At 40.0% G+C, this 21,475-nt stretch overlaps 1 protein-coding gene across 1 annotated transcript; it reads right to left on the bottom strand.

The window, feature by feature from the left end:
- Positions 1-8,311: 8,311 nt before the first annotated feature.
- On the bottom strand, positions 8,312-11,188 carry LOC143578675 (uncharacterized). Its single transcript, XM_077062169.1, has 3 exons — positions 10,524-11,188; positions 9,175-10,085; positions 8,312-8,499 (listed from the first exon to the last, which is right to left on the bottom strand). Exons 1-3 carry the CDS (start codon positions 11,023-11,025, stop codon positions 8,452-8,454), a joined length of 1,461 nt encoding a protein of 486 aa, XP_076918284.1. The 5' UTR covers positions 11,026-11,188; the 3' UTR covers positions 8,312-8,451.
- Positions 11,189-21,475: the final 10,287 nt, after the last annotated feature.

Raw genomic sequence — 21,475 nt, 5'->3', positions numbered from 1 at the left:
AGTCACCAAGTGTTGGTATTCCGCACCAATACTTGTTTGTTGATATCATAATTGTAGTGATCCAGATTCAGTTCTTACAAAAGGAAGATTAGTTGGGTTGATCAAACAACAAATAAGTATTTTAATTTATGATGTATCTTTCATGTTCTTGAAATTGGGAGTACGGAAATCTAGTATCTAAGTGATGATAAACAAATGTAATTATGTTAAAATTCAATATATCAAGTTATTTTTAGATTTTAGAGGGTTATTATTGTTAGTGAAACCTGATTTTTTATATAATTAAGAAAGAAAGCCTAAGTTAATAGTGAAATGGGTTATTTGTTGGTATCATTATTTGATTTAGATGAAATTCGCATATGTTTTGCATATGTTTTGTAAGGAGATTGATGACTAAATGATGTTGTTCATAACTTTCCCAAAAAGGAAACATGTTTATGGATTTTGTAGAAGGCCATATTATACATATAGATAAACTAGGTTAGGAACCCGTGTATTACACGGGCTGGACAATAAAAACGGTATAATTGATAAATCTTTTTAAATACGTTATATGATTAAACTTGCGTATTACATATAATAATGAAAAATGAAAAGTTCATAAATCACTAAAATTACAAATAAGTTACAAGTTTTATATATACAAATAAATTGCTATAGTTTTACTAAAACATTAACAAACCATACGTTGTATAGCAACAAAGCATATACAATTTTTTTTATTTGAACTAATTGCTAGTTTCCCTAACCATTGACGAGACCATCTGATGCCCAATTATTGCTTCTAGTATTACCTGCAATTCACAACAAAAAATAACCAAACTAACCATGATTTAATACCCAACACTTGTCTCATTCATTCAGTTCGATTTTTACATTCATAATCAGTCAAATAGATCGAAAAAGAGAGAAAAAGAAAGAAAGATTGGCAAAATTCTTTTCAGCTCGATTTCAAAATAATAATGCTTTTGTATTCATATGTGACACCCATATTACTAATCAAAATACTAGACAAGGAGTGTTCCGGTTCCAACCGGTCCATACGAAATTAGTAACTTTGACCTTCTACCCAACCTGCTTATGTTTTTTATCTTGTAAATAAGGTTTTAATGTCAAAATAACCTAGCTAGAATAATCTGATCAATTGGTTTCTACCCAACTCGCTAATGTTTTTGATCATGTTTTTATCATGATACATCCAAATTTGTCATTGACAAAGGGGATCTATTGCATGCAACTTGGAACAAAATATAAACCAAGAGTCAATATACTTCAAGTTTGTAAGAAGAGTAAATAAGTCATTTGGACAATCATAATCAATAAAAGGGGTGGTGCAGTGAACATAACTTTATAATATGAATCAAACTCCCTAAGTTGTAATCCACGATAAGGCTAGATAGGAATGGGTGAGATAATGATAAGGCTATATAAAGAATGTTTTAAATTTTAGTTTTAAATTAATAAATTTAATTTGAAATTATAGGTTAATTCATGAGAATGTCACTTGGTAAACTATTAGGCCAATTAAGGAGTTTATGGTTCAATCAACATTTTTGTTTATTATAATAGTAGATATCAAGCCGGACACCATAAAGGTCTTTCTTAGAATATTTTATCAGCTATTATGGCTTTTGTTGAAGTATTTTGAAGAATAACCAATTATGTTTTGTGATCTGATGATTGTTTTGATTTTAATAATGCTTTGTTAATGATGATGACTATGCAAGTTCAAAACTGATTGGTTTTTGCTCTTTTATCTTTCTTTGGTTAGTTGGAGATTGGAATTCATTCTTTTAGTATTCCTTTTTGTTTCTTTTATGTTTTATGTTATTTATTATTATTATTATTATTATTTTAATATGTTAATTTTATGAAATTATTATCTGGGTTTACATTTTATACCATAGTGAACCTATTAAATATGTTATTTTAATGAAATTATTATCTGGGTATCAACTCGTTGCCGCAATGCATTGTTTTACCATCCGAATAAACAAAATATGTTATTTTTTATATTATAAGATATACGGGTACCATTACTATTATGAGTGTTTACTAATTTATTTTTAGTGTTTAGTGTCGATACCATAATGAACGTAACCGATACCGATAAAATTCCTGTTATGATCATAATTTGGACGTGTGTCAATATTGTATTGGGAGATTAAATATTTATCCATTTGATTTAGTGTTGGTGTCGTAATGAACTTAAAGAGTTAAGTATTGAATGAAGTCCCGTCGCTTCACCGCCGCAATGCGGCGGGTTTATACCTAGTTAAAAATTATAATCGATGTTCTTGTAGGATATATTATTTTTGTGGAAGAAACTATAGGTGCATGCTAGTTCATACCTTGCGAATAAGAAAACTTTATTGCATAAAGAATGTGAAAATTGTGATTTGGTTATGATATGCATATGATGGATTGTTGGTAGTCTGGTATTGATGATAGGCATAAGATGGTTTGTGATGAGGTTTAAGATGTTACATGATGCTAGTTCATAACTTGCCAATAAAGGAAACTTTATTGCATGAACAATGTGAAAAATGTGATTTGGTTATGATATGTACATGATGTATAGTTGATAGTTTGATATTTATTATATGCAAAAGATGGTGTTTTGGTGATGTCTAGGATATCATGTGATACTAGTTTACAACAAGCTAACGGTGAAGGGTTTTTTCATGAACGGTTTGAGAATTGTGACGTGAGCATGATTTGCATATGATGATGATGTGGTGGTGATTCAGATGATATATTATGCTACTTTATAATGATTTAAGCATAATTTGAGTTTATTGATAAATTTGGCTAAAAAGTTAGACTTGCTTATAATGGTAACTTTTTACACATGCAAGTGGTCTAATACTTGAGTTATGTGTTATTTGTTTAATAAATATGATAGATTTTCCTATAACGAAAATTTTGTTAAAACTCGAGTGTGAAACGAACCATGTGTGTATCCATTTGAATGCTACTTGATGGAAATGAAACCTAATTATATACAAGTGTGTTTTCATTAATATGTCAACAGGTCGTCGAGTCAAACTTTGTCAAAAGTCAAACTTTAGTCAAAAGTCAAACATGGTCAACAAAAGTCAAACTAGGTCAAACATATTAAACAATGGGATTGTTTGGATACTAGGGGTTCTAACGCCGGTGAAGTTTGTCAAATCCAATAGTACTACTCAATATTACCTCGTCAGTTAACCTTAGTTAACAGTCAAATGTGTGTGAGGACTTAAGTTGGTAATTGCACTAAGTATCTATGAGATACAACAGTCTTATAATATCTAAAATATTTGTGCATGCTCCCCCCCCCCCCCCCCTCCCCACTCAAAAAAAGGAGTAAGTAAAATAGAGGGGTTGTGAACCTCACCTTAAAGTTGCGTGGCAAAATAAACAAATTCAGCAACTAAACGTATGGCGTCTCGTACTAGTGTCTTATATTATACGAGTATTTAAGTATATGTGTGTGTGATGGTTCCTAGAACTCTTATTATCCAAACAATCTCATTGTTTAATGCGTTTGACCAAAGTTAACATTTGGACTAAGTTTGACTTTTTGGCCAACGTTGACTTTTGACCCGGGTGTGATTTTGATGACCTTTGACCAAAATGTTTGACTTTGACCAAAGTTTGATATTTGTTGATCTTTAAATAAAGGTTTGACTTTTGTTGACCGTTGACCAAAAGTTTGACCAAGTTTACACGACGACCCGTTGGTGATTTTATTAATGTCATAAGTGAAAACAAGTTCTAACATGATTCTTACATCAAGTATTGGCCAAATAGCCAAGCATCTCATCATATATCACATGAACGAATTTTGGATTTTTAAGACAAGTTTTAACGTATAAGGATGGATTTTATTATCTAAGTAAACCATATAAATAAATTATGAAACTAATTCCACAGTAAAATAAAAGACTTAGGTTTCTCTAAGTATTTTTGTTATATTTTTCTAATGCACACAAAAATTAATCCAACACAAAAAGGCATTTTCAGCCATTTCAGTGAACAACATAAATGTTTAATTTGGTTAAAATTCAATACTCCACCAAATCAAGCAAGACCAATTGGGTTAGAATCCTAACTCATAATGTGAAGTTTCAAAAGTGAAATCAACCTATTTGACTTAGTCAAAATCAGGTTATGATTTCTGGAATCTGAACCAGAAAACAACTCTCCAAATTAGATTATACATTCAACTTTGTAAAATCAAAAAAATGATGATTCACACGTCCAAAAGTTACAAACTATAGCTTTATAGAAACTAGACACAGAGTATTACATTATAGGATCAAGAATCGACCAAAAACACTTAGATATCATCAAGTTAAAGCCACACCAAGAAGAAAGAACAAATCTGTTAAAAACTGGTTGCATCTAGAACTCATGCAAATCATGTTTACGACATACCTAGGGTTCTAATCCATCAAATAACAACCACATATCGTCATACACATAGTATATCTTCCCTATTACAGATTTTTTGAATCATCTAGGGTATTTTCACAAAATTCAAACTAATCACAAACTCAACATGATCAATCTTTTATTTTAGTGTGATTAATTAGTTTACCAATTATTTAGATAGTAGGTTTCCATAACCATAATCAAAAAACAATCACATACTTGATTATATGTAGATAAAGAAATTAAAATAATCTTCCAAATATAATTCTTGATTAATTCCAACAAGTATGTATACATTTTTTTGAGAGAAATAGCAAAATGCAAAGTGTGTGTTGGTTCATGGATTCAAGAGAAAAAAAGGGAAAGAGAAAAGTTTTTCAACCAAAAAGTCTTAAAACTCTAATGATTGTAAATCCCTCATTATACCATCATTTATCTTAATGTTTTAATTAACCATGAATTAAATTTAGGATAACATGAAATAATAAAATGTGTGACATGTACATCTTTTATAATATTTTGATATTTTCTCTAGGCATAAACTATAGCCTAAATATGTAATGCACATTATCTAAACATATAACAACTTATACATTTAAATGCCTTAGCTATTATTATTATTATTATTATTATTATTATTTGTAACTTATTCTTCTTGGTAGACCACCAAGGTACACAGAAAGACTTATGTGTATGCTCATGTGACATACATGTGTGTTTCCTAAGTCCTAACAAAGTTAACGAAGATAACAGAGTTTAGTTAACATAGTTAAACTAAAATGTTGGGTGTCATGTGGGACTTACAACACTGCAATGGGAACAAATGGAAACAAAAATGTGCGTGTACAACTAAACCATGTACATCGAAATCTATCACATACGTCCTTGCAACTATAATATACTACCGGGGGGTTGATCATTGATGACCGTCGTTTGAGTCAATCAAAAACCTAATTATTCTAAATAGTTAGAGCAAGTAGGGTATCGTATCACAAGGAGTATGTGGTCAATGTATTCGTGTAACAGATTTATAATTATGAAGTAAATGAATTTTAGTGCTGATCACACAAGTAATAGTTTAAATTAAGAGAACTAAGCAACGAACACGTAAACGAGTATTAAGCAGTTAACAAACAAATCACACCCGGGAATTCAAGTAAGCAACCAACAGTATCTCATGCAACCTAATATATTAATTATTAACGATTAACTAAAACTGATCAATCAGACAAAACCTTAGACATCAACAATTACTTTACACATGACACTGGTTATCAAACAGTCCTTGCCAGTGTGACTCAGTTAAGGGCAATTGTATGTTTTATCGTATTCAATCTAACCAAACAGTTATATGACTAATTATCTAGCAACTGGTAACAGATCGTTCAGACCAACGTAAACCTAAACCGACCGAACACACAGAAATACCAAACATCAATAATCATATATCAATCATCAATAACAATACACAAGTATTCTTAATCACAGGAGAAAAACTGTAAAATGTTACGAACTATACATCCCGGGTGCGATTCTAAGAGATTAGCCGAGCCGCGACATCATCAAATCGTGAGTATAGATGATATGGATTATAGATATGGTCTTGACACGAGCTACAATGGTGAAATCGCCTTCAGGAACTGCTGGAAGTCGCCTCTCTTCATCCAAAACGAGTTAGGGTTGTTTAGAATGAAAAATATTATTTAACGCTAATTTTCCCGTATGAGCACCGTATCGCGATACGCGATGGGGTCTTAACTGGTCCATCGCGTATCGCGATGGACCAGAAGTCAACATGATAATAAAGCCCATCGTGATACGCGATGGGTCTTCATCCAAGCCCATCGCGTATCGCGATAGGACTTGTCACCAGCAAAAATCCACTATGTGTCTCGTTTTGCGTGCTGGACATCCCGGGTCTTCATTCCGTGTCACAATAGGTCCAAAATTAGTACTTTAACACCTGTGACCTGAAATCCAATAATACACGAATGAAGTATCGATAGTTCTAGAATAAACAGTTAAAACTAAACAATAAACGAACTAAAACATATACAAATTAACCGACCATCAATCATTGTTAATGATTTTACGTGTATAAATGCCGTTTGACCACTATCATTAGCCTTTGGTTTGACACACCACCGCATGACCATGGTCGTTGGGTTTCCATTTGTTATTTTTTTTTCTTTCCTTTCATGTTTCATTGGATAATGATTATCTTTATACTTCCGGAGACAATAAACCAAGTCTGGGAATATCGTTGACTTGCAGCGGTTCAAGAGCACTTAGTTGAAGAATATTGATTATTTATCTTGGCCAGTCAAGTAGCAGTGGATATTCCTTGCAGTATTTTGGAACAATAGGTCATGAACCGATAACGGGATTACTTAAAAAAAAATAATGTTCTATGTTTTATGCTTCTGTTTTACTTATTATTTTTTTTGTATGAGTATCTGATTCTCTATCACCCGGACTATGGTGGAGTATTGGAATATAGTATTTAGGATTTTAGTATCAAGCCCGCAGGCCCAATTCATCTATATATTGTAATGTTTATTGAATGGTATAAGCTAATGAGCATTACAATTTATAGAGATAAATCGGGCCCGTGGGCTTGACACTAAAACCCTAAATACTATATTCCAATACAATTAACAAGCTTTAGCTTAACTTACATTGGAGGGGGACGTGAATATTTGTGATGGAAGGCGCAAGGTCTCAAGTTCGAATCTGATCCCAACCAGGCTTTACCGTAGTGGGCCTTTGGGTGACGTGTTTTCCACATAACAGGAGATTGTGGGCTTGGGCTACTCAGCGCTGTCTACGATCACAAGCGTATGGGGTCACCCTCTGCCCTTAGATCACCTGAATAGCTTGGCTTCATTAGTTGGTCGTAAAAAAAATGTAGTAGTCAAACATAGCTCAATAAATAAATTTAAAACTTCAATTAAATATGCGTTGCATATCAACATAATATATAACGGGAGTCAAGCATGTCACTATACCAACATACATGGTCGGCTCATGGGTAAGCCTGCTAAAGCCATTGTTTTGAGTCTCCCATTTATAAAGGCCTCATTTGTTTATACATACTATATTATACATATGTATTAACTTATATTTTTTTACCTATCTTGCCTAGTGTAAAAAAAAAACTTTGAAAAGACCAATATTAACTTATATTTTTTTACTCTGCTAGCTGAGGATCTTAGTTTATTGTTGTCAGTTTCAAATCCAAATAACCATAGAGTTTATAACAATGAAATTTTAAAAGGGCCTTGATTTTAAATTTCGCTTTAGGCCTTCAAAAAGGTTTAGCCGGCCCTGCCGGCATATATATCGATCTCTAGTCCATATAGTATGGTTTCCGCTCATGACCAATCCTACATGGGTCCATCATCTTGGGTGGCATCAGCAATTAAGCAATTATCTCGTGGGTTAGTTGCTTCAACTTTTTCAGTCTGTGCGTTAACATCTTTAATTTGACCATGCAGAGATACAATCTTGCCTAGCAACTTGGAGATCCTCCCTGCTATGCGCTGATTGTGCTTATTTTGTCTGCCATCATGCTCTTTAGTAGTCGAATAATCGCGGTTGTCAGGCGAGCATAATTTGGTCCTTGCTCGTTTAATTCTTCTGTATCCTTCAGGTATTATACTAGAAAGATTGTCTACGTTAGTGATGGAAAACTAATGGAACAGGTCGTGCGGAATGGAGATTGAGTACCACGTGTAAACTTTATAAATTCAGGTCCTGTTACAAAAATACTGATGTGACTAGATGTGCCTGTTTTGGTTTTTATAAAGCCTGAGTTTGACTTTTGAAAGTCAAAGTACTGATGGAAAATAAACACCACACCAAAATATATGGAATATGAAAAGGTTTACGACTTTTATACCGAAGTCGCCTCTTCCCAGAGGGTTATTCAACACATGCTAACTGAATCTAATATTCACATATACGAAATCAAAAAAACATTAACTCGAGAATCTAAATTTGTTCTAATCTTTTAAGATTTTGATGACCATTTCAAGAGCCTGAAGATACACTTCTACATCGCCTTTTCTTCGTCAAACCCTGCAAGTTATAAACGTTCTTCATCAGACATTCAGACTCTTAACGTACAAAAAAAACCACGGGTTTCTAAATCAGATGATTACTAACATATTACAGCTCAACCATGAGAGATAAATACTTGTGTATGAAATACATAAACATTCACATTTTATGGCCAACAGCCCATCTTACTGACCAATATTAGTTTTTCCCATGAGTAACTTACAGATTTTTTTATGGTTGCTCAAGTGGAAACTTTCCATAAGGCTACACAATACGGATTGCTTCCACTCAAGCACGCGTAACTAGTGAGTTCTTTCATCCACATAATGCATCCAAAACGCGTTGGTAATATTTGGGTCTCGACATTCTTTATGACTTGATATCTATTAGTAAATAAGAGAGTGAAATTTGGGTCCGCCTAAGGCGTCAACTTTTGTTAAAATTACTACCAGAAGAGTAAGCTTATTTTCAAGATAAAAAAAGTTCACAATGAATTATGTATCCAATAAGGGATATGGGACATGCATATGGACAAAAGCTTCATGATAGGCCAAATAAAGGATGTTTCACATAAAGAATGATATGTCAAGTTAAGTAAAGCTTCAAGAAAATAAATCAATACAATTGCATGACATTTCACAAGATGCATATAAAAAAAAAGGTCATAATATCAATAAAAAAAGTCAAACTTACCACTTTAGAGGAAGGAAGGGGGAGAGAAGCTTGGCGGGCAGTCCGTGGTTCAGTCATCAATCGAATCTCCTGAAGTTGGCACGCTATATCCTCCAAAAGATGCAACCGCAAGCTTTCTTTTTCCCCATTATCAACACAAAAGTTAAGTTTTACTCTTCCTTCTTGCACAATCCTTAATCTTTCTCTGAGCCACTCGACTTCAGTATCGAGTCTGGTTCGTTTATTATCCAATGCTGATGTGGAATACCTTCTTAAACTACTCTTTGAGCTCGCAGATGGCAGCCCAACACCACACTCTTGTTGATCAGTTTGCTTCATATTTCCATTTGATTTTTCACCTGATTTCGGCTCATTGTCAATTACATGAACATCATATACGCTTGAACCGGTTTCCAAATCTTTTTCTTCCCCTACAATGGCTATAGTTTTCTCAGCCTCTTCTTGTTTTGAAACGTCAACATCTTCATACAATATTGAATCTGGAACAAAATCTTCATTACTTCCGCCATTAACATGATCATTCTGATCGCGAATCATTTGCCTATATGCTTCAACCTGTTTTTCCAGGAAATGTTTCTCCCTTTCTCTCCTCAAAACAATTTCTTTCAAAATACTCATTTCTTCAGCATCATAAGCCGATTTTTCTTTTATCATTCTTTGATAATGAAGCAACTCCATCTTTGCAGAGGCTTTCTCCTCCTGTACACGAAGAATCATCGACATCGCTTCATCTGCAGCGGATGCAGCCGCGTTTCTTTCCTTCTCGAGCTCAGTATTGAGTGCTGCACATGCAGCTTGTGCTTGTTCTAAATCGTGTGTCAAATAAACAATCATCTTGTCTTTATCATCCTCATTAACATATTCATCATATCTCCTAATTGATTTCACCATCATGGAAGTATCTACTTCGCCTAAAACCAACAACAAAGCAGTATTCATGGCCGGTCATCCTTTTTTTTGGGGGGGGGGGGGGGGTGAGAAAGCGGATTTTAAAACCGATGCCCTTTGTAAAAATATATAATATTTCTTTTCTTAGGATATTAATTAACATGTGAAAACTATATAAATTATTAGCCATCATTATCAAAACTGAAAATTAAACAAACTTAAACCCTAAATCCCCTATTCAGTTCCAATTTATGAAACCGCAGGCATTAAAATAATCGCAAATTAGTATATAATCAAAAACATCGGGGCCGTTAAACATGTGTCCCAAGCTACAGCTTATTTTGTTTTCCTGTATAGTTGAGCCACCCCTGGCAGTATAACTAGAAAGGGGTGTTTAGCAATTGGTATAGCGTTTAGAAGAAGAACAATATCAAAACCGAATCGAAAACAAGAGTACTTACAGTTACAGCTGTTAACATCAGAAAGAATGAAACTGCATTGTTCCGGTTCTTCACCACGAATGCTTTGCTGATCAACACAAGTAACCCAATTCGAAGAAGACGAAACCGACTCATCAATCCCATTATTTCCAATAAGTTTTCCACCATCAGATTCCCAACTACTACAAGATTCCTCATCATCATCATCATCATCATCATCATCATCATCAACATTCACATCCTCAACCGGATGACGACTACCCACTCCATCGAAAATCGAATCAAACGGGAACTTTCTAGTGACCAAAACCCGAGCACCGGAAACCTTCTCATTCGGACAATCCACCAGTAACCTTCTGTAATCCAAACCATCAATCCCAACAAAACCAAACAGACCCAGAAACTTAACAGCAAACAAAGCAACAGTTGATCCACAGAGCAAGAAATAAGCAACAAACAAATCAAGAAAGGCTGCTAGCAACGTGTTGAATGTCCAGAATCTAGTGCTAGCTTGCATGTTCATCTTCAAGGGTATTTGTTATTGATTATTATTATTGAATGTTGAACACAAGAAGAACCAGTTTGAATTTGAATAATAAGTTATCCGGAACAAATGATGTGATTAGTTGTTATTTGAAGGACAGAGATATCTGATGAGTTTGTTTGAGAGTGGAACACGCAGCATTGTTACAAACGAGTCACGTGCGATTCATTTCTTATAACGGCTTCTCCGTTGGATTTCTGTTTTGATTAATATTATTTTTAGGGAAACGAAAAATATTAAATGCTGCCATATTGTGAGAATATAAATTTTTTAATAGGCAGATGAGTCGTGGGTTGTTGATTTATGTTGATAGGATCCGAGAACCTTCCTAGCAATTATTTGTCTCTGAAAATCCTTAAAAATCACAAGACTTGGAACGAGTAAAAAAAAAGTTCTTAAGATATAAACTTAGAAACTCATGTGTCTGCATATGATCAAATCTAACAAAAAAAAAAAGTTAACTGGGTTATGACCAAATGATATGATGTGATAGAGTTTTTAAACGTAAATGATGCTTTCTGTTGTTTATTTTGTTAAAGGACGGCCATTGAAATGATCAAATATAAAAGACGTCTTTTGCTATTTTGTCTTTAAATAATTATGATAACAAAAAACAAATTAAAAGTATTGTAGTAAATTGATTTCATTCTAATGCTTAATCAAACAGTAAAACTCTCTTAATATTTTTGGAAGAAAAGCTCTCTGAAGAGGTATGTACCCGCCTCAACACCGAGTGAGGCGGGTCAACCCACAAGATATAGACAAGAGGCTTGAAATCAAGACATCATGAAGGCACAAAGCCAAAACCTATGCGCATGGCGCATATCACATATGCTCACGCATATCACACATGCTCATGCATCACATGCTCAGGCATCACAGATGCTCATGCATCACATGCTCAGGCATCACATGCTCAGGCATCACATATGCTCACGCATCACATATGCTCACGCATTATCACATCTGCGCGTGGCGCATCCGCGCGTGGCGCATATCACATGCTTGTGCATATCACATCTGCGCATGAAACATCTGCGCGTGAGAATAAAGAGAAGACCTCGCGCATCCTCAGGATAGGCGCGTATCACACATGCACATAATCAACCTTGTCCTTATCCAAATCAGGATTAGGGCAACCTTGATTGTGCACGTCAGACAACCTTCCAGAAGGTATCTTTTTAAGGAATAAGAATATGCTGATGTTGACAGCTGCCAATGAAAGGTGGACAACTCAGCAAAACCCATGTGTTACCACGTGATTATAACCAATGAAAAAGCACCAGGTGTCCCAGAGGACACGTGGCGCAGAGCAATTGGAGGAGGCCAACAAGGCCCTAACTGGGTCTAAGCCCAATCAGTGGAAACCCTAGCACTATAAATACCACATCAACTCCACAAGGAAGAACACACTAAAACAGACAATCACACTCAACTACACAGTATTCAGCTATATTAAGCAATACTCTCCAATTTCCTTACTCTCATATTATTATCTTCTCCTACAAACACTTATTCTCACACCGGAGGGTTACCCCAAAGAGGACCCCTCTGTCCCTTTCTGAGGGGTAAGTTTACGGTGCTGTTCATTTTGTAGGTGGAAGAATCCAGATCCCAGAGATCCATCGGTGAAATAGCATAATCACACCCGAGGAAAGTAGATCGTCTACCAGTGAGTCGATCCACGTTTCTTCATTGGCGCCATGCACTGTTACAACGGCAACAAGATCTCATCAGATCTCTAAAAAAACAAATTTTCACCATGGTTTCTGGCGTTCGTAACGTTGATCAAGTTCTGGAGGATATTGAACGTGAGGATGTTAATGAGGGACAGCAGTTTCTGAGGGTGCCGCGTGATTCTACGCGCACCACCAGTAACCGTCCCTTCATCACAACTCCTCATGGCCAGACTGAAACTCCTCCAGACGATCTCACGTTACAAAATCTTGCCGACGCGAAACAAAAAGGACCAATGGGTCCAGAAGATGAAACCAATGACCCTAAGGAATGGCTCATAAACGAGCAACGACGTCTAATGGACAAGTACAATGAGATGGTCAAACAGAAAAAGTTAGCCGACTTAACACAAAGGCTAGCGTTTGACAAGCAAGCCATTCAAGGAACAAAAAGGGCGCGCGCGCCGGAAGAGGGTCACTCTGTTCACACTGAACACGCTGAGTTTAGTGATGAAGAAGTGCACAGCGTCAGGAAGACGCGAGATACTCAGGCAGGAGGCTCACAGCTCCGCGCGCACATGAACATGGCGCCTGGAGCCAGAGCCGATCTGGATCTGCACACACCGTATAGCCCACCAGTGAGAGGGCAAGTGGACGTAACCACACCGTACAGGCCAGCCATCTTGGTAAAACATTCAAAATTCACTAAGCGCATCGCGAAGGCCCCCATTCAGCACAAAACCAAGATGCCAACTGGTTTGGGCAAATATGACGGCACAACAGATCCAGACGATTTCTTACAAGGTTTTTACAACACTGGAAACCTAGAAAGCTGGACGATGCCAACATGGTGTCACATGTTTGCTCGCTGCCTCACGGGCGCGGCGCGTGTCTGGTTTGAAAGCTTGCCTACTGGGCAAATCGATGGGTTCGAGGAACTATTGGAAAAGTTCCAAGCTCACTTCGTACAACAGCGCAGACACACGCGCGACCCTGATGACATCATGCACTGCGTGCGCAGGAATGATGAAACGATTGAAGACTACATCACTCGTTTCAATCAGGAGTCTCTGGCAATCGGAGGTATCACTGAGCAACTATTGCGCGTGGCCTTTATACAAGGCGCGCGCAGTGATCAACTCCGCCGAGCTCTCGTAAGCAGAGATGGCATGCCAACAACTTGGGCCAAGCTAATGGAAGCATCGCGAGTCTTCGCGAGAAATGAAAAGCAAATTGCCCAAGATAGAGCGAGAGAAAGAGGGCATCAAGCAGAGGCGCCGCGCAGCAACGAAAGAAGGGGCAAACAGAACACTGTATGGTCCAGGTTGCAACCAACCAGTTTTTCTTCCGCAGAAAAGCAGGCGCAACCAAGCTCACCCCAGCCCCAAAAAGACGTTCGTAATCGCGGGGAGAGTGACAAGAGGGAAGGCGGCAGAGATCTCAACAGACCTCTGCCAAGAATATGGACTCCCCTCACTAAAACACCTTCACAAGTGTTGAGCACTGAGAATGTCCAGTTCAAAACCCCCAAGCCACTACACTACAAGGGACCATCAAACAGTGGCAAGTACTGTGAGTTTCACAAGTCCACAGGACACAACACAGATGCATGCCATCACTTGAAGGATGCAATTGAAAAAGATGTGAAATCAGGCAAGCTGGCTCACCTGGTGAAAAACCCAAGACCAGAAAGTGAACAACCAGAAGGAGCCTCTGCCAGCAAAAAGTACAAAAGAATCTGTGTAGCCGAGGGAGGAAGGCAAGGGCAAACATCAAGAAAGAGAACCGCGCAAATCCAAGGAGATTGGCGCGAGCAACAAGTAATTTTCCCAAGAATCAGGGGAGGCCCTTCTATCAGCAGTCCTCTTGTTATCACTACACACATTGCTCATTACGAAGTGTCAAAAGTCCTGGTGGACACTGGCAGCGAATCAGACATCATGTATGAGCAATGTTTCAGGAAACTGGATCCGGCAGACCAAGCAAGGCTTGAAATTGTGAATGCACCAATCTCTGGTGTTTCAAATGAAATCATTCATCCCCTAGGTCAAATACAATTTGAGCTAACTATGGGGGATGAGAAACACAAGCGAGCCGAAGTTGTCAACTTCTTGGTCTTGCCCACCACTTCTTGCCACAATATGATCTTGGGTAGAGGAACGATTGCCCAATTTAACGCCATACCGTCGCCAGCGCACGGCGCGTTGGGGTTCCCAACACCAACAGGTGTAACTTTTGTATACCGAGATCATTTGTGTGCAGTGACAAATACTCCACGGGAAGGGAGAATGAAACTTCCAATGGCAGACAACACGCCAGAGGAATGGATTCTCAACCCAAAATTCCCGGAGCAGAAAATCACAATTGGCGCAACGATATCAGACGACACGAGGTTGAGAATGAAAATATTGCTCACAGCATATATGTCGGTCTTCGCGTGGCAACACTCTGATATGACTGGGGTTCCGCGAGACCTGGCACAACATTCTCTCAACACGTTCAAGTCTGTAGAGCCAATTGCTCAAAAGAAGAGGGTCATGGGGGATGAGAAAGCGAGGGCCATGAATGAGCAGGTTGAGGATCTACTGCGCGCAAACATCATCCGCCCGATACGATACCAGACGTGGGTAGCCAATCCTGTGATGGTAAAGAAAAGTAACGGGTCGTGGAGGATGTGCATTGAATTCAAGGACCTCAACAAAGCGTGCCCAAAAGATTGTTACCCCCTCCCAAACATCGACGTAAAGGTGGACTCCGTGGCGCCATTCAAGCTCAAATGTTTCCTGGATGCCTACAAGGGCTATCACCAGATTCAAATGGCACCACAAGACGAGGACAAGACTGCCTTCAGAATTGATAAGGGCGTTTTTTGTTACACAAAAATGCCCTTTGGTTTGAAGAATGCGGGCGCCACCTACCAAAGACTTATGGATGCCGTTTTCAGCGAGCAAATTGGAAGAAACTTAGAAGTCTATGTGGATGATTTGGTGATCAAAAGCAGGGAGGAAAAACAAATGCTCAAAGACATCGAGGAAACCCTTGGGCACCTAAAGGAAGTTAACATGAAGCTCAATCCGAGCAAATGCACTTTCGGCGTACAAGAGGGAAAATTTCTAGGTGTAATGGTTACCAATGATGGTTTCAAGGTGAACCCAGAAAAGGTGGAGGCCATCCTTGACATGCCCTCGCCATCCACCATGAAAGAAGTCCAGAAGCTGAATAGTAGATTGGTTTCAATCAACAGGTTCCTAGCGAACCATGCAAGCAAATCTACCCCATTTGTCAACACATTGAGGAATTGCTTAAAGAAAAGCCAATTCAAATGGACTCCTGAGGCCGAGCAAGCTTTCAGTGAGATAAAAGAACGTTTGATAAATTTGCCCGCGCTCACAGCTCCACTTCCTGGTGAAACTTTGACATTGTACCTATCAGCAGGAGAGCGCGCCATCGGCGCAGTATTGTTGGTGGATCGCAAGGGAATCCAAACGCCAATATACTATGTGAGTCGGGTGCTGACAGATCCTGAGACGCGCTACTCCATCATGGAAAAGTTAGTTTTGTCACTAACACACGCGTCGCGCAAGCTTCATAGATATTTCAATGGTCATCCCATTGAAGTACTGACTGGTTACAACATCCAGCAAGTCTTACGACGCCCCGCGCTCTCGGGAAGGCTGACAAAATGGGCGCTGGAATTGGGAGAACACACGATCGCCTATAAGCCCCGTCCAGCAATAAAGGGACAAGTATTAGCTGATTTCATCGCAGAAATCCCTGAGGGAAAAATTGAAGAGGCTCAGCGCGAGGCAGACCCTCCGCGAGCCAATGATGAAGAAAATGTTTGGAGATTGTTCACTGACGGAGCTTCAAACAACGAAGGGTCCGGCGCAGGCCTAAAACTGGTGGATCCAGAGAATCATGAATATACTTACGCCATCAGGTTGGACTTCAAGGGCACCAACAATGAGGCTGAGTATGAAGCTCTGCTGGCTGGCCTGCGCATCGCGCACAAATTCGGAGTTAAAAAACTAGAGGCCCATGTTGATTCATACTTGGTAGCAGCACAGGTCAATGGCCTTTATGATGCCAAGGAGAACACCATGCCTCTGTATCTAGAGCAGGCGAAAAAGCTCGTCGAGCAATTTGACTGCTTCAGAATCATTCATATTCCGCGCAGTGAAAACAAATCTGCCGACGCGCTGAGCAAGATGGCATCAACCAGCTTCGATCACTTTGGCAAAGATGTCAGAGTAGAAGTAATGAGCAACCCGTCGGTGGGAGCGAGGTCTGTCCTTGTAACTCATACAACCCCTTCATCATGGATAACTCCAATAATGGAATTCTTGAGGGAGGGAAAAGTACCAGACGATCGCGCACAGGCGAGGAAGATAAGACACAAGTCGCAGAACTATGAACTGCTTGATGGTACACTATATCGACGCTCTTATCTTCGACCGCTCATGAAATGCCTTGACGCTGAGGAAGCAAGCTATGTGATTAGAGAGATACACGAAGGAATCTGTGGAATACATGCTGGTCCGCGCATGGTTGTTACCAAGGCAATGAGCGCAGGTTACTATTGGCCAGGCATGTACTTGGACGCTTTAAAAGAAATCCAAAAATGCAAAGCATGTCAGAGCTATGCGCCAAACACCATGCGGCCAAAGAACAACTTGATTCTGGTGACCTCCGCATGGCCTTTCCACAAATGGGCAATCGATATTGTGGGTCCCCTACCACAAGCGCAAGGGCGGGTAAAATTTTTGGTAGTGGCAGTAGACTATTTTACAAAATGGGTTGAAGCCAAGCCACTAGCAAAAATCACAGCCGAAGCGATGAAGCAGTTTATCTAGAGCCACATCATATGCCGTTTTGGCTTGCCCATGGAAATTGTGAGCGACAATGGAAAACAATTCACTGACAAGAAGATATCCAGCTGGCTCAAGGAATTGCGCATCAACCAAATTTTCACTTCAGTATACCACCCTCAGGGGAATGGCCAAGTGGAGCGGTCGAATCAAAGCTTGTTAAATGGGCTGAAGAAAAGGTTGGAGGGAGAATCCCATTCTTGGGTCGAAGAGCTACCTAATGTCCTATGGGCACACAGGACATTAAGCAAAACCAGCAATGGCGAATCCCCGTTCAGCCTAACCTATGGAACGGAGGCAATGATTCCAGCAGAAATCGGATGCTCATCCCATAGAGTGCTCATGATGAGCAAGATTGATAACGAGCGCGAAAGAAGGTTGGATCTCAACTTACTTGAAGGGCGCAGAGAGGCGGCTATCATCAGTGAAGCCAAATACAAGAAAAAACTGGAAAAATATTACAACCAGCGCGTGAAAGAATGCCACTTCAAGAAAAATGATTTTGTCCTTCGAAACAATGAGGCTAGCCGCGCGATACCCCTTGGAAAAATGTCCCCCAATTGGGAGGGACCTTATCAAGTCTTAGAAGAATTGGGAAAAGGCGCATACGCCTTAAAAGATTTGAATGGAAAGAAGATCCCGCGAGCATGGAACGCGGCACAGCTTAGAAAATGTTTCATGTTAAAAAATGTCAAGTTTGTAATCAAGGCTTTTTAAGCCATTATGAATAATGATACGCGCTATCTTCTCTTAATGTGGATTCTATTACCTTTGGCATACATGTTTCACACTTCCCTTTATTAATTTTGAGCAATATGACAACATTGTATTGACATCAAAACGAAATAAAACGAAGTAAAACATACATGCGCGAGCTTCAAGCTCAAACGCGTTAACGAGTCTTAACTCTAAAACGTCAGGGCCTTAGCCCAATAATATGAGCCTTAGCTCAGGGCCTTAGCCCAATAATGTGAGCCTTAGCTCAAATCACTCACAACATCCATCCTACATGCTGCGCAGCCTGACCATAAAAATACCTAAGCACAACTAAGGCAAAGCAAATGCCAAAACATAGTTGTTAAGGTCTCAGGTCGAGGTCGCGCATGAAATTGTAATGGATATCTGAGTAACACATTGACACGTAAAGGCTAAAAAACTCATAGTTCCCTATAATAAATGCGAGATGAAGTCGCGCAAAAGAGGAATAATGAAAACGCCAAGACACGTGTCAGCATAATCAAGATATGGCAAAATCACTTACAATATGACAAGGATTAAGTATAATAATTTCCTTACAACCTTGTTCTTATTTCAACGTGCAAGCATATCTTATATTCAACAAGCAAACATGCAATATAAAGAGATGAACGGGGAATGCGCAAGATGCGAATAAGGAAAGTACAAAATTTCATTCCAAAGCATTGAAATTTACAAGTTTACAAGATGATGAGATACAAACTACAAATAAAAAACAAAAAACATGAAGGGCTTCTCAAGTCTCCACGTCGACGTCAGCCTCTTCATCATCCTCATCACCGCCCTCAGCATCTGGCGCAGCCTGCTCCTCGTCATCTCCAAACTGACCATAGTCAAGTTGTTCATCCTGAATGGAGTCTTCTGTCATAATAGTGTCAGGAGCAGATCCTTTGCCCACGCCAGAGCCGCTAGCAGGAGCAGCATTCCCCGCGCCATCATCGCCGTCACCAGCCCCTTCGCACTCGTCAAGTAATTTCTTTAGCGCGCCGAGGTCGGGCTGGTCAGCAAGCGCGGATATCTGCAAATCATATGGAAAAATATAAGTACAAAAAAGACTTGGAAAATAAGTCAAGGTAATATCATTAAGGTTAAAATACCTGCCCAAGGATGGGAATGGGAGTATTCAAATACTTCTCCCCCATCGCGGCCATGTCCGCGCAGGCAACGTCGCTCTGATAAGGGTAGTCGGATGGGTTCTTCTTCAACATCCCATATTCATAGCCATCCTTAAACCCTTCAGCTCGACCCACCAAGCGCGCGGCAGCGTTGCAATCCATCACAAGGGCCTGAAACTCGTCTGAATATTTCATCGCGTAATCGCAACGAGTCATACCCTGTGAGATTAGCCATTGGCGATCTTGCCCGAGGGAAGCAACAGACGTCTCAAGAGCAGGAATCTGAGAGTTTAACAACTCAACAGTTTCCTTAGTCTGTTTCAGCTCCTCTTTGTCGGACACTGCTGCCGCCAGGGCTTCTTCCTTTTCCGCTCGCGCAAGCTCGAGCGCTTCCTGGCTAGACGCTGCCGTCGCCAAGGCTTCATCCTTCTCGGCCTGCGCGGCCGCCAGCTCCTTCTTCAGGCGCGCAACCTCACTCTCCAGTGATGATTTTTCAGTTATAGACTGGACAAGAGCTTGGTCACGCGCCTCCGCGTCCAGCTCCAAGTCGCGCGCTCTACGCGCGTACTTGGCCGCGTCCGCCTCGGCCGCATGTAGCTTCTCCCGCGCAGCCTGAAGCTCATGCCCGCGCTTCACGAAGGCGATGTTGGCACTTGCTCTGTTCTCACTGAGCTCTGCTTGGAGCCTCTCAGCTCTCTCTCGAGCATCAGAAAGATGCCAAGCAGACACTTTAGCCTTTTGCTTGGCTTCCGCAAGAGCATCACGTACCTTTACGTAATCATAGCGAAGCTCTTGGGAGGCAGCAAAAAAGGCCGACCCAGCAAACAGATGATCGTTGAGCAAGTCATCGCTGAGCGCGGTCCTCCTGGAACCTCCTTTCAGCTGGAGGCACAGAATGAGCCCAGAATTCCGCACACACACCCATGGACTGAAATGTGCTGTCCTCAGTAATATTCCATCTCAGGCGGTAAATGTGATCGGATTCCTGCAAACACAAGGTAATGATCTAAGTCATCAAAACACTAAGATGGAAATCCGCGTAGCGGAGCAAAAACGAACTTATACCTGCGGGGATGAAGCAGAAAAGTCAGCGCCTGGCCCACGAGAAGACGGCGCCGCGAAACCTCGTGGCGCTACAGGGCTGGCGCGACCGCGACACGTGTCCCTGACACTGTGTGAGGGGACACGAAAAGAAACTATACAGGTACTGCCAGAGTTCACGCGCCACCACTCGCAGGAACGGACCAACGCGAGCGCGACACGTGTCCATGACACTATGTGAGGGGACACGAAAGGCAACTGTAGCACCTCGAGCACACGAAAGGTCTGACACGTCTCCATCACTGACGCATGCCAGCAACAACCAACCACGTATAGGGACGATTCGTTTTCAACCAAAAGGATAGAATTTCGCGCAACGATGAATAATAAGAAGAAAAAGACAAACCCCTACTAAAAGAGCAAACTATTAAGTCTAATATCTATCTTACCTCGCTCGCGCGAGACAAGACACACATTAGACTGGGGGGGCTTGAAGAGGTATGTACCCGCCTCAACACCGAGCGAGGCGGGTCAACCCACAAGATATAGACAAGAGGCTTGAAATCAAGACATCATGAAGGCACAAAGTCAAAACCTATGCGCATGGCGCATATCACATATGCTCACGCATATCACACATGCTCATGCATCACATGCTCATGCATCACATGCTCAGGCATCACATGCTCAGGCATCACATATGCTCACGCATCACATATGCTCACGCATATCACATCTGCGCGTGGCGCATATCACATGCTTGTGCATATCACATCTGCGCATGAAACATCTGCGCGTGAGAATAAAGAGAAGACCTCGCGCATCCTCAGGATAGGCGCGTATCACACATGCACATAATCAACCTTGTCCTTATCCAAATCAGGATTAGGGCAACCTTGATTGTGCACGTCAGACAACCTTCCAGAAGGTATCTTTTTAAGGAATAAGAATATGCTGATGTTGACAGCTGCCA

This window comes from Bidens hawaiensis, unplaced genomic scaffold (assembly GCF_021521415.1).
Source record: "Bidens hawaiensis isolate Kalapana, Puna unplaced genomic scaffold, B.hawaiensis_p1.1 tig00029317_1, whole genome shotgun sequence".
NCBI classification, from domain to species: domain Eukaryota; kingdom Viridiplantae; phylum Streptophyta; class Magnoliopsida; order Asterales; family Asteraceae; genus Bidens; species Bidens hawaiensis.
The sequence above is the reverse complement of the archived record's forward strand: the minus strand, read 5'-3'. Positions and strand labels throughout refer to the sequence as shown.

Bases quoted from the DNA above. Each gene is read 5' to 3' on its own strand.
- LOC143578675 (XM_077062169.1), bottom strand. From the start codon at position 11,025: ATGAACATGCAAGCTAGCACTAGATTCTGGACATTCAACACGTTGCTA. The intron at 10,086-10,523 runs GTAAGTACTCTT...TGTTGGTTTTAG, and splicing joins TGATGTTAACAGCTGTAACT to GCGAAGTAGATACTTCCATG. The intron at 8,500-9,174 runs GTAAGTTTGACT...TATAACTTGCAG, and splicing joins CCCTTCCTTCCTCTAAAGTG to GGTTTGACGAAGAAAAGGCG.